The sequence below is a fragment of the Oncorhynchus masou genome, chromosome 12, assembly GCF_036934945.1.
Source record: "Oncorhynchus masou masou isolate Uvic2021 chromosome 12, UVic_Omas_1.1, whole genome shotgun sequence".
Lineage (NCBI taxonomy): Eukaryota > Metazoa > Chordata > Actinopteri > Salmoniformes > Salmonidae > Oncorhynchus > Oncorhynchus masou.
This window is the reverse complement of record NC_088223.1, coordinates 89,853,656-89,867,182: the sequence shown is the minus strand read 5'-3', so window position 1 is coordinate 89,867,182 and position 13,527 is coordinate 89,853,656. Positions and strand designations below refer to the sequence as shown.

At 46.0% G+C, this 13,527-nt stretch overlaps 1 protein-coding gene across 1 annotated transcript in view; it reads right to left on the bottom strand.

The window, feature by feature from the left end:
• Positions 1 to 13,527, bottom strand: part of LOC135551033 (sarcoplasmic/endoplasmic reticulum calcium ATPase 1-like) — a 102,294-nt gene that overhangs the window by 69,037 nt on the left and 19,730 nt on the right. Inside the window, exons 2-3 of the mRNA XM_064982409.1 lie at positions 3,131 to 3,148; positions 1,166 to 1,248 (exon numbers count right to left, since the gene is read on the bottom strand). Of these exons, the coding sequence (XP_064838481.1) occupies positions 1,166 to 1,248; positions 3,131 to 3,148 (101 nt within the window). The remainder of the gene's footprint in view (positions 1 to 1,165; positions 1,249 to 3,130; positions 3,149 to 13,527) is intronic.

Genomic DNA, 13,527 nt, shown 5'->3' with positions numbered 1-13,527 from the left:
AGCAGCAGGGTATTGGGTTCAATAGTTACTAAGGAGAATGTGATGAGCAGCAGGGTATTGGTTTCAATAGTTACTAAGGAGAATGTGATGAGCAGCAGGGTATTGGGTTCAATAGTTACTCAGGAGAATGTGATGAGCAGCAGGGTATTGGGTTCAATAGTTACTAACTTAGGAGAATGTGATGAGCAGCAGGGTATTGGGTTCAATAGTTACTAAGGAGAATGTGATGAGCAGCAGGGTATTGGTTTCAATAGTTACTAAGGAGAATGTGATGAGCAGCAGGGTATTGGGTTCAATAGTTACTAACTTAGAGAATGTGATGAGCAGCAGGGTATTGGTTTCAATAGTTACTAAGGAGAATGTGATGAGCAGCAGGGTATTGGGTTCAATAGTTACTCAGGAGAATGTGATGAGCAGCAGGGTATTGGGTTCAATATTTACTAAGGAGAATGTGATGAGCAGCAGGGTATTGGGTTCAATAGTTACTAAGGAGAATGTGATGAGCAGCAGGGTATTGGTTTCAATAGTTACTCAGGAGAATGTGATGAGCAGCAGGGTATTGGGTTCAATAGTTACTAAGGAGAATGTGATGAGCAGCAGGGTATTGGGTTCAATAGTTACTAAGGAGAATGTGATGAGCAGCAGGGTATTGGTTTCAATAGTTACTAAGGAGAATGTGATGAGCAGCAGGGTATTGGTTTCAATAGTTACTAAGGAGAATGTGATGAGCAGCAGGGTATTGGGTTCAATAGTTACTAAGGAGAATGTGATGAGCAGCAGGGTATTGGGTTCAATAGTTACTAAGGAGAATGTGATGAGCAGCAGGGTATTGGTTTCAATAGTTACTAAGGAGAATGTGATGAGCAGCAGGGTATTGGGTTCAATAGTTACTAAGGAGAATGTGATGAGCAGCAGGGTATTGGGTTCAATAGTTACTAAGGAGAATGTGATGAGCAGCAGGGTATTGGTTTCAATAGTTACTAAGGAGAATGTGATGAGCAGCAGGGTATTGGGTTCAACAGTTACTAAGGAGAAGGTGATGAGCAGCAGGGTATTGGGTTCAACAGTTACTAAGGAGAATGTGATGAGCAGCAGGGTATTGGGTTCAACAGTTACTAAGGAGAATGTGATGAGCAGCAGGGTATTGGGTTCAACAGTTACTTACAAAGGAGACGCAGGCAGCTAACAACAGGATTCTGACCAGGAGGTCTTCAAACTGCTCCACCACCAGCTCCCATAGGGACTTGCCTACAACACACACACACACACACACACACACACACACACACACAGTCTTCAGAAAGTATTCACACCCCTTGACTTATTCCACATGTGGTGTTACAGCCTGAATTTAAAAATGGATTACATTTAGGTTCTCACCCACCTACACACAACACCCCATAATAACAAAAGTGAGAACATGTTTAGAACTTTTGCCAAATTTACTGAAAAATAAATACATAAATATCTAACTTGCATAAGTATTTACACCCTTGAGTCAATACATGTTAGAATCACTGTTGGTAGTGATTACAGCTGTTAGTCGTTCTGTGTAAGCCGCTAAGAGCTTTCCACACCTGAATTCTTCAAGCTCTGTCAAGTTGATGACAGTAGTTGATCATTGCTAGACAGCCATTAGAGGCTTGCCATAGATTTTCAAGAAGAGTTAAGTCAAAACTGTAACGAGGCCACTCAGGAACATACAATGTTGTCTTGTTAAGCAACTCCAGTGTAAATTTGGCCTTGCGTTTTAGCTTATTGTCCTGCTGAAAGGTGAATGTCAGGTTTTCCTCTTGGATTTTTCCTGTGCTTGGCTTTATTCAGTTTCTTTTTATCCTAAAAACTCCAGTCCTTACCGATGAGAAGCATCCCCCATAACATGATGCAGCCACCACCATGCTTTAAAATATGAAAAGTGGTACTCAGTGATGTGTCGTGTTTGCCCCAAATATAACCCTTTATAAATCAAACATGTTCATTTCAGTTTTACTTTAGTGCCTTAGTGCAAACAGGATGCACGTTTTTAATCTGTACAGGCTTCCTTCTTTTCACTCTGTCATTTAGGTTAGTATTGTGGAGTAACTATAATGTTGTAGATCCATCCTCAGTTTTCTCCTATCACAGCCATTCAACTCTGTAGCCGTTTTAAAGTCACCATTGGCCTCATGGTGAAATCCCTGAGCGGTTTCCTTTCACTCTGGCAACGGAGTCCGTAAGGACGCCTGTATCTTTGTAGTGACTGGGTAAGTAGAACTATAAAGTATAACTAATAACTTCACCGAGCTCAAAGGGATTTTCAATGTCTGCTTTTTAATATTTTTTTTACCCATCTACCAATGGGTGCCCTTCTTTGTGAGGCGTTGGAAAACCTCCCTGGTCTTTGTGGTTGAAATTCACTGCTCGACTGGGTGACCTTACGGATAATTGTATGTGTGGGGTACAGAGATGAGGTAGTCATTCAAAAATCATGTTAAACACTATTATTGTAAAATTATTGCAACTGACGTGACTTAAGCAAATTCTTACTCCTGGACTTATTTAGGCTTGCCATAACAAAGGGGTTGCATACTTAATGACTCAAGACATTTTAGCTTTTCATTTTGTATTAATTTGTACAATTTTTGTTTTTACAAAATTATAATAAAACGTCTAAACAATTCCACTTTGACATTATGGGGTAGTGTGTGTAGGGCAGTGACACAAAATCTAAATGTAATACATTTAAAATTCTGTCTGTAACAACAAATATGTGGAGAAAGACAAGACGTGTGACTACTTTTTGTGACTACTTTCTGAAGGCCCTGTACATATAAGGCTGTCCGGCTATACATCATCTTGTCACAGATACTGTACCTATAAAAACTCTTAGTCCAGGCCTGAAAGTACATCATGAGAATTGGAACCACAGTAAAACAGCACTACCCAGCCGTTGATAATATGGGACTTCTATAGGTCTATACTTCTGTTCAGCCAGTCATTAATCCCTCTTCTACTGACAGTGTATCTATATGGGTGGTGCTTCAAGTCAGTGTGTACTCTGAGGACACACACACACGATCCTAGGCTAAAAGGCTAATCATCATTGTAGAGGAGGGGGCTCTAGAATCTCACTGGAAATATCAATATTTACCTTCATCAGCCGGAAGCTCTGTCAGTGTCACACGACCATCACGCCGTCCATGGAGGAATGGAAGGGGGAGATGGATGAAGAACAGCGAGAGAGGGAGGGGGGACAGCGAGAGAGGGAGGGGGACAGCGAGAGAGAGGAGGAACAGCACATAGACATGTTAATGATTAACAGATTCATTTAGAACAGGCTTTGAGATGCTTTTGACATGTGTCAACATTTCCACTACATCCTGGAGCAGTTGAGTTTAAATGTATGATTACATATGAAATAAAGGAAGGCTTCTCATGACAGTGTTTCTGAACTAAAGGATTAGTGTGTTGTAACAACTCTGATGATTTAAAACAAATGTTATCCTTCAGCTCTCACCATTATCAGATCTGTGTGGGAGGGGGGAGGGAGGGAGGGAGGGAGGGAGGGAGGGAGGGAGGGGGGAGGGAGGGAGGGAGGGAGGGAGGGAGGGAGGAGGAGGGAGGGAGGAGAGGGAGGGAGGGAGAGGTGCGGAGGAAGAGGAGGTGCGGAGGGGGGGGAGGGGGAGGAGGAGGAGGTGTGGAGGGAGGTGCGGAGGGAGGAGGGGGAGGAGTGGAGGAGGGTGGAGGGGGAGGGGGGGAGGGGGGAGGGAGGGGAGGGAGGGAGAGGGAGGGAGGGAGGGAGGGAGGGGGAGGGAGGGAGGGAGGGAGGGGAGGGGGGAGGGAGGAGGAGACGGAGGGGGAGGGAGGGAGGGGAGGGAGGGAGGAGGGGGAGGGAGTGGAGGGAGGGAGGGAGGGAGAGGTGTGGAGGGAGGGAGGTGCGGAGGGAGGGGGAAGGAGGTGCGGAGGGAGGGGGAGGGAGGAGGAGGTGTGGGGGGAGGTGCGGAGTGGAGAGAGGGGGAGGAGTGGAGAGAGGGGGAGGTGTGGAGAGAGGGGGAAGAGTGGAAGGTGTGGAGGGAGGGGGAGGTGTGGAGGGAGGGGAGTCGGGGTGACTCGGGGTGAGGGACAGGCAGTACAACACCCACCACAGTGATGAGAACCTCTTTACAGCACCACATGTCCATCTATACTGGTCAGCACAACACTAAGTCACAGCTCAGGTAATGTGATGATCTGTGTAGCTTGGTTGGTAAAGCATGGGCCTTACAGGATAGTGTGTTCAATTCCTGGGACCATCCGTACGTAAAACACATGACTAAGTCACATTGGATAAAAGCACCTGCTAAATTGTGTGTGTGTATATTATATATATATATAATTATATAATGAAGTGCTGAACATGCTATAGCAATACACTCCCCTGTCAAACTAGGACCTCCTGTAAGACTGGTCTATATAACCGTACTGAGATCAGGGCAAAACATTCATATTTGCTAACACAGAAAGTTCTCAATAGCTGCAATTTCCAGTCTTACTCTAAAGTCATGATTGAAATATTGAAATATAAAAGCAGGATGGACATGTTTGGAAACAAACTACAGTATGACTAAGGCATTGAAGGTTTTACATGGTCATCAAATGTGATCCCACTCAGAGGGCCGAAAAGTAGAGGAACCATGACGTGACTTGCACGGAGGAGAGCCCTTCCAAAAACATATCCAAGAAAGACACACACCCGCACACCGGGAAATTACATTTATTTTATTTCAGGACCACTAGAATTACACAGAGTTAATCAGGAGCTTTTGAATCCTACCAACTTTGATTAATTAACCAAAAGAAAAAGAGTCTGATGATTTCTAGCTTGGAAAGACAGTACCGTGCAGTACCGAAGAGCCCTTACTGCTGCTCGATCATCCTATTTTTCTAACTTAATTGAGGACAATAAGAACAATCCAAAATTCCTTTTTGATACGGTCGCAAAGCTAACTAAAAAGCAGCATTCCCCAAGAGAGGATGACTTTCACTTTAGCAGTGATAAATTCATGAACTTCTTTGAGGAAAAAATTATGATTATTAGAAAGCAAATTACAGACTCCTCTTTAAATCTGTGTATTCCTTCAAAGCTCAGTTGTCCTGAGTCTGCACAACTCTGCGTGGACCTAGGATCAAGAGAGACGCTCAAGTGTTTTAGTACTATATCTCTTGACACAATGATGAAAATAATCATGGCCTCTAAACCTTCAAGCTGCTTACTGGACCCTATTCCAACTAAACTACTGAAAGAGCTGCTTCCTGTGCTTGGCCCTCCTATGTTGAACATAATAAACGGCTCTCTATCCACGGATGTGTACCAAACTCACTAAAAGTGGCAGTAATAAAGCCTCTCTTGAAAAAGCCAAACCTTGACCTAGAAAATATAAAAAACTATCGGATATCGAATCTTCCATTCCTCTCAAAAATCTTAGAAAAGGCTGTTGCTCAGCAACTCACTGCCTTCCTGAAGACAAACAATGTATATGAAATGCTTCAGTCTGGTTTTAGACCCCATCATAGCACTGAGACGGCACTTGTGAAGGTGGTAAATGACATTTTAATGGCATCGGACCGAGGCTCTGCATCTGTCCTCGTGCTCCTAGACCTTAGTGCTGCTTTTGATACCATCGATCACCACATTCTTTGGAGAGATTGGAAACCCAAATTGGTCTACACGGACAAGTTCTGGCCTGGTTTAGATCTTATCTGTCGGAAAGATATCAGTTTGTCTCTGTGGATGGTTTGTCCTCTGACAAATCAACTGTAAATTTCGGTGTTCCTCAAGGTTCCGTTTTAGGACCGCTGTTGTTTTCACTATATATTTTACCTCTTGGGGATGTTATTCGAAAACATAATGTTAACTTTCACTGCTATGCGGATGATACACAGCTGTACATTTCAATGAAACATGGTGAAGCCCCAAAATTGCCCTCGCTAGAAGCATGTGTTTCAGACATAAGGAAGTGGATGGCAGCAAACTTTCTACTTTTAAACTCGGATAAAACAGAGATGCTTGTTCTAGGTCCCAAGAAACAAAGAGATCTTCTGTTGAATCTGACAATTAATCTTAATGGTTGTACAGTCATCTCAAATAAAACTGTAAAGGACCTCGGCGTTACTCTGGACCCTGATCTCTCTTTTGAAGAACATATCAAGACCATTTCAAGGACAGCTTTTTTCCATCTACGTAACATTGCAAAAATCAGAAACTTTCTGTCCAAAAATGATGCAGAAAAATTAATCCATGCTTTTGTCGCTTCTAGGTTGGACTACTGCAATGCTCTACTTTCCGGCTAAATAAAGCACTAAATAAACTTCAGTTAGTGCTAAATACGGCTGCTAGAATCCTGACTAGAACCAAAAATTTGATCATATTACTCCAGTGCTAGCCTCCCTACACTGGCTTCCTGTCAAAGCAAGGGCTGATTTCAAGGTTTTACTGGTTTTACAAAGCATTGCATGGGCTTGCTCCTACCTATCTCTCTGATTTGGTCCTGCCGTACATACCTACACGTACGCTACGGTCACAAGACGCAGGCCTCCTAATTGTCCCTAGAATTTCTAAGCAAACAGCTGGAGGCAGGGCTTTCTCCTATAGAGCTCCATTTTTATGGAACGGTCTGCCTACCCATGTCAGAGACGCAAACTCGGTCTCAACCTTTAAGTCTTTACTGAAGACTCATCTCTTCAGTGGGTCATATGATTGAGTGTAGTCTGGCCCAGGAGTGGGAGGGTGAACGGAAAGGCTCTGGAGCAGAACCACCCTTGCTGTCTCTGCCTGGCCGGTTCCCCTCTTTCCACTGGGATTCTCTGCCTCTAACCCTGTTACAGGGGCTGAGTCACTGGCTTGCTGGGGCTCTCTCATGCCGTCCCTGGAGGGGTGCGTCACCTGAGTGGGTTGATTCACTGATGTGGTCATCCTGTCTGGGTTGGCGCCCCCCCTTGGGTTGTGCCGTGGCGGAGATCTTTGCGGGCTATACTCAGCTTTGTCTCAGGATGGTAAGTTGGTGGTTGAAGATATCCCTCCAGTGGTGGGGGGCTGTGCTTTGGCAAAGTGGGTGGGGTTATATCCTTCCTGTTTGGCCCTGTCCGGGGGTGTCCTCGGGTGGGGGCCACAGTGTCTCCTGACCCCTCCTGTCTCAGCCTCCAGTATTTATGCTGCAGTAGTTTATGTTCGGGGGCTGGGGTCAGTTTGTTATATCTGGAGTACTTCTCCTGTCCAGGTGTCCTGTGTGAATCTAAGTGTGCGTTCTCTAATTCTCTCCTTCTCTCTCTCGGAGGACCTGAGCCCAGGACCATGCCCCAGGACTACCTGACATGATGACTCCTTGCTGTCCCCAGTCCACCTGGCCGTGCTGCTGCTCCAGTTTCAAGAACTGACCTGAGCCCTAGGACCATGCCCCAGGACTACTTGACATGATGACTCCTTGCTGTCCCCAGTCCAGGCCGTGCTTGCTGCTCTAAAACTGGTTATTATTAATGCTGGTCATAACATTTGAACATCTTGGCCATGTTCTGTTATAATCTCTACCCGGCACAGCCAGAAGAGGACTGGCCACCCCAGCCTGGTTCCTCTCTAGGTTTCTTCCTAGGTTTTGGCTTTTCTAGGGAGTTTTTCCTAACCGTGCTTCTAACCTGCATTGCTTGCTGTTTGGGGTTTTAGGCTGGGTTTCTGTACAGCACTTTGAGATATCAGCTGATGAAATAAATTTGATTTGATTTGATTTGAGGTTAAAATATAACTTAATGAAATCGCTTTTTATTGACACGGTAGAGTACATGAATAATGTAGAGTACAAAGAGGGGTTATTGTGCTTTGAAGAACACTGTTTCCACTGATCATGTTATCCAAGCAAGAAGTGGGAGAGTAAGGGCAAGATGAAGCAGGAGAGTAAGGGCAAGAAGAAGCAGGAAGTGGGAGAGTAAGGGCAAGATGAAGCAGGAGAGTAGGGGCGGGATGAAGCAGGAGAGTAAGGACAAGAAGAAGCAGGAAGCGGGAGAGTAAGGGCGGGATGAAGCAGGAGAGTAAGGACAAGAAGAAGCAGGAAGTGGGAGAGTAAGGGCAAGATGAAGCAGGAGAGTAGGGGCGGGATGAAGCAGGAGAAGGACAAGAAGAAGTGGGAGAGTAAGGGCGGGATGAAGCAGGAGAGTAAGGACAAGAAGAAGCAGGAAGCAGGAGAGTAAGGGCAAGAAGAAGCAGGAAGCAGGAGAGTAAGGGCAAGAAGAAGCAGGAGAGTAAGGGCAAGAAGAAGCAGGAGAGTAAGGGCAAGAAGAAGCAGGAGAGTAAGCGCAAGATGAAGCAGGAGAGTAAGCGCAAGATGAAGCAGGAGAGTAAGCGCAAGATGAAGCAGGAGAGTAAGCGCAAGATGAAGCAGGAGAGTAAGGGCGGGATGAAGCAGGAGAGTAAGGGCAAGAAGAAGCAGGAAGTGGGAGAGTAAGGGCGGGATGAAGCAGGAGAGTAAGGGCAAGAAGAAGCAGGAAGTGGGAGAGTAAGGGCGGGATGAAGCAGGAGAGTAAGGGCAAGAAGAAGCAGGAAGTGGGAGAGTAAGGGCGGGATGAAGCAGGAGATGAAGAAGAAGCAGGAAGCAGTAAGGGCAAAGCAGGAGAAAGGGCAGATGAAGCAGGAGAGTAAGGGCGGGATGAAGCAGGAGAGTAAGGGCGGGATGAAGCAGGAGAGTAAGGGCAAGAAGAAGCAGGAAGTGGGAGAGTAAGGGCAAGTTGAAGCAGGAGAGTAAGGACAAGAAGAAGCAGGAAGCAGGAGGTAAGATGAAGCAGGAGAGTAAGGACAAGAAGAAGCAGGAAGCGGGAGAGTAAGGGCAAGAAGAAGCAGGAAGTGGGAGAGTAAGGGCGGGATGAAGCAGGAGAGTAAGGGCAAGAAGAAGCAGGAAGCAGGAGAGTAAGGGCAAGAAGAAGCAGGAAGCAGGAGAGTAAGGGCAAGAAGAAGCAGGAAGTGGGAGAGTAAGGGCAAGAAGAAGCAGGAGAGTAAGGGCAAGATGAAACAGGAGAGTAAGGGCGGGATGAAGCAGGAGAGTAAGGACAAGAAGAAGCAGGAAGCAGGAGAGTAAGGGCGGGATGAAGCAGGAGAGTAAGGGCAAGAAGAAGCAGGAAGCGGGAGAGTAAGGGCAAGAAGAAGCAGGAAGTGGGAGAGTAAGGGCAAGATGAAGCAGGAGAGTAAGGACAAGAAGAAGCAGGAAGTGGGAGAGTAAGGGCAAGAAGAAGCAGGAAGCAGGAGAGTAAGGGCAAGATGAAGCAGGAGAGTAAGGACAAGATGAAGCAGGAGAGTAAGGACAAGAAGAAGCAGGAGAGTAAGGGTAAGAAGAAGCAGGAAGTGGGAGAGTAAGGACAAGAAGAAGCAGGAGAGTAAGGGCAAGAAGAAGCAGGACAGTAAGGACAAGATGAAGCAGGAGAGTAAGGGCAAGAAGAAGCAGGAGAGTAAGGGCAAGAAGAAGCAGGAAGTGGGAGAGTAAGGGCGGGATGAAGCAGGAGAGTAAGGGCAAGAAGAAGCAGGAAGTGGGAGCGTAAGGGCAAGATGAAACAGGAGATTAAGGGCAAGAAGAAGCAGGAGAGTAAGGGCAAGAAGAAGCAGGAAGTGGGAGAGTAAGGGCAAGATGAAGCAGGAGAGTGGGATGGAAGTGGGATGAGCAGGAGATTAAGGGCAAGAAGAAGCAGGAGAGTAAGGGCAAGAAGAAGCAGGAAGTGGGAGGGTAGTTGAACAGGTAGTTAACCCACTGCTCCTAGGCAATCATTGAAAGTAAGAATTTGTTCTTAACTGACTTGCCTAGTTAAATAAAGGTAAAATAAAATGTTAAAAAAGGCAAGATGAAGCAGGGATATAACGGTCGTTGTCAAACTGGCCTATAAATATCAACCAGCGAATGCATTTCAGTCATAGCCCTACAGCTTTCTATTCCTTCTTAGTTCTTAACCAATTATCTCATCATCATCATCATCATCATCATTCTTGCCTCATCCTCACACACCGTAATCTGTATTGCAACGATGATTCATTGTTTAATGAGAATAAAGGATTTCAGCAACATGCGTATGGAGGCGCTGGTTCCTGTCGGAGCTCTGAGCTGAACATGGGAAAACCCTTTGACAACTGTGTACTGTGTCCGAAGATCCAGAAACCTTTCCCCTGCTCTGCCAGTCTGACAAAAGCCCCTTTCCCGGCTAGACAAGTGGGGACGCAGACTATTGTTTTTATGGCAGACAGGCTGGCTGCAGTTCCTAGTTCTGCTGGTCTGAGCTGGGAAGAGAGGCTTGCTAGCTGGAAGGGAAAGAGGGAGGGAGGACTGGGGGGGGGTTGAACGGGGTTCCCCAGCCCTCTCTGTGCCAGGGATTTCCTCCTCACTGTAGTCGTCTGGGTTGCGTCAGCCTCAGCCTGTTCTGAAACATTCCAACTGACTTCACCATGCCTCTATTCTTCTCCACTCCCTTTCTCTGTTTCTCTCTCTCAGGCTCTCAGCTTCTCATTTTCTGCCCCCCCCCCCCTACCAATCATGTGCTCTCCCCCTGGCTATGAGACAATGAAAACAAAAGCCAGCCTGTTTATACACTACCAGTCCAACCAGAGAGGAACCACTTCCTGGTTACAGTAGCCAACAGAACAAAGAGGTTCCATGTCCAAGTATATGGCCAGCAAACCTGAGCTTAGGTAGTATTTGAAATAATTTGAAATAAATTAGCTGGGCTTGATCAAGCCTGGCACAATGGAATAGTTGCAAAAGTGGAAACCCTGAAAATGCTTAAAGTATTTGAAAGACTTCAAATAGTATTTGAACCCAGGTCTGATGGCCAGTAGCAGACAGCCAGGAGAAGCACCAGGAAACATAACATCCATCACCAATAGGACATGGGATGTGCTGAGTCAGTAGCTTTCACTATAACTTCCTAACACACACACACACACACACACACACACACACACACACACACACACCTTTAAATTTCTCCTCTGCCTAATGATTTATAGCTGTAACGGTTTCAGACTAAAACTAGGTGGACGTTTTCAAAACAGTTGCCATGACTACTTGGCTTGTGGAAACTACTGGAAAACAGTGTTTCATTGGGTAACGTCGCCAACGCCTGCTGAAAATAACACAAAATAACTGTTAAGCAACGCATTTTAGGACCTTGATACATTCCGACACTACACACTGGGTCTGCATCAAAATTGCACCCTATTCTCAATATAGTGCACTTTTTGACCAGCAGAGTAACCCCATAGACTAAATAGTTAAAAAGTTACATTTGACCAGAGCAACATTAAGGGAATAGGTCAAAATGTGGTTCACAAATTAATTATATATTTTTTAACTAGGCAAGTCAGTTAAGAACAAATTCTTACTTGACAATGACTGCCTACCCCAGGCCAAACCCTAACCCGGGCGACGCTGGGCCAATCGTGCTCCGCCCTATGGGACTCCCAATCACTGCCGGTTGTGATACAGCCTGGAATCGAACCATGGTCTGTAGCGACACCTCTAGCACTGAGATGCAGTGCCTTAGACCGCTCCGCCACTCGGAAGCCCTAATAGGGGGTCAGTTGGGATGCGCACTGGCTCTCTAGGCATCTAACAGCAAGTGCAGCATAGTAACCCCATAGACTAAATAGTTAAAAAGCTCATCTCTGAAACAGAGGGAACTGGTACTGGCTTTTATAGTGGGGTAATAAGCAGGTGGTCAGGAGATGCCCTCCGTTGGCCTACTGCTGCATTCAAAAAAACAGCCAGAGTTAGTCAAAGAAATAGCAGCCAGTCAGCGGCTGTGGCAAAAGGCCAGAGAGAGCAGAGCAGTCAGCAAGCACTCCAACTCTCTCTCTCTCTCGGTCGCTCTCATAGTTAAAGACCTTGCAGCAGGACTGACTGTGGCTAAGGTCTGTGAAAACAGGTCAGGTCTAGAAATGACACAAAGGTGTACTCTGGTGACCCGCTCCACCTTCCTCTACCTGTACATCGACATACATTAACCAGATGACGTATTAGATGTGAATGGTAAGTGGCAGACGTATCATTGACGGGCAGTCTATGATCGTATCTACTCAGTGGATGTCACTCATTTAATATAAACGGAGAGTGCACCTTCCTTCCCAGGAGAGGCTGGAGGCTGACTAAGTGTTTAAGGGTATTTGGGTCTGTCTCCCTCCCCGTCTTTGTGTGTGTGTGTGTGTGTGTGTGTGTGTGTGTGTGTGTGTGTGTGTGTGTGTGTGTGTGTGTGTGTGTGTGAGTGCCTGTCTCTTCGTTTTTGTGCGTGAGAGAGAGACACGGCAGAGGATTTGGCAGAGAGCTCACCCGTGGCCTGGAGCGATGTTACGTTACTAGAGTTGTGGTGAGTGGACTGGGAGAGCCTACCTGGTCCAACTGTGGCTCGCACTACTCCTCTTGGCATGAGAAGCGGCCATTTTGGGTTGTTAAACTCAAGATGTGGATGTATTTCTCTATTAATAGTATCTAAAGTAACAACTACACAAATGTGCTGAACAAATTAACCAAATAAAGCATCAGTACCTCAGGCATGTGGGGGTTCTCTAGGGCTGGGTGGTGTGTGTAGTAAAATACGGTACACACATACACACACACAGTTGAGCTGCTTCACCAGAGCCAACCAACTACCACCTGGGATACCATCAGGCCTCTCAACAAGACAGCAGTAAGAACCAACCACATTATCAAGTCTAATTCAGCGAAGACTGAGCAGCACTGACAGATAGTAGAAGGGTCTGTGTGTAGCTCAATGCTGCCTCTGCTTAGCTCAGTGACTCAACATCCATCTCCAGAAGGCCTCTGAGTGTGACCGACTTATTTAACCTTTATTTAACCAGGTAAGCCAGTTGAGAACAAGTTCTCATTTACAACCGCGACCTGGCTAAGATAAAGCAAAGCGACAAAAACAGAGTGGCGAAGTAATTACAGAGTGGCGAAGTAATTACAATTTAGTAATTAAATACTGGAGTGATAGATGTGCAGAAGATGAATGTGCAAGTAGAGCTATTGAGGTGCAAAGGAGCAACAACAACAAAAAATAACAATATAGGGATGAGGTAGTTGGATGGGCTATTTACAGATGGGCTATGTACAGGTGCAGTGAACTGTGAGCTGCTCTGACAGCTGGAGCTTAAAGTTAGTGAAGGGAGATATGAGTCTCCAGCTTCAGTGATTTTTGCAATTCGTTCCAGTCATTGGCAGCAGGGAACTGGAAGGCGAGGCGGCCAAAGGAGGAATTGGCTTTGAGGGTGACCAGTAAAATATACCTGTTGGAGCGCATGCTACAGGTGGGTGCTGCTATGGTGACCAGTGAGCTGTGATAAGGTGGGGTTTTACCTAGCAAAGACTTATAGATGACCTGGAGCCAGTGGGTTTGGCGAAGAATATGAAGTGAGGGCCAGCCAACAAGAGCATACAGGTCGCAGTGGTGGGAAGTATATGGGGCTTTGGTGACAAAACAGATGGCACTGTGATAGACTGCATCCAATTTGCTGAGTAGAGTGTTGAGGCTATTTTGTAAATGACGTCG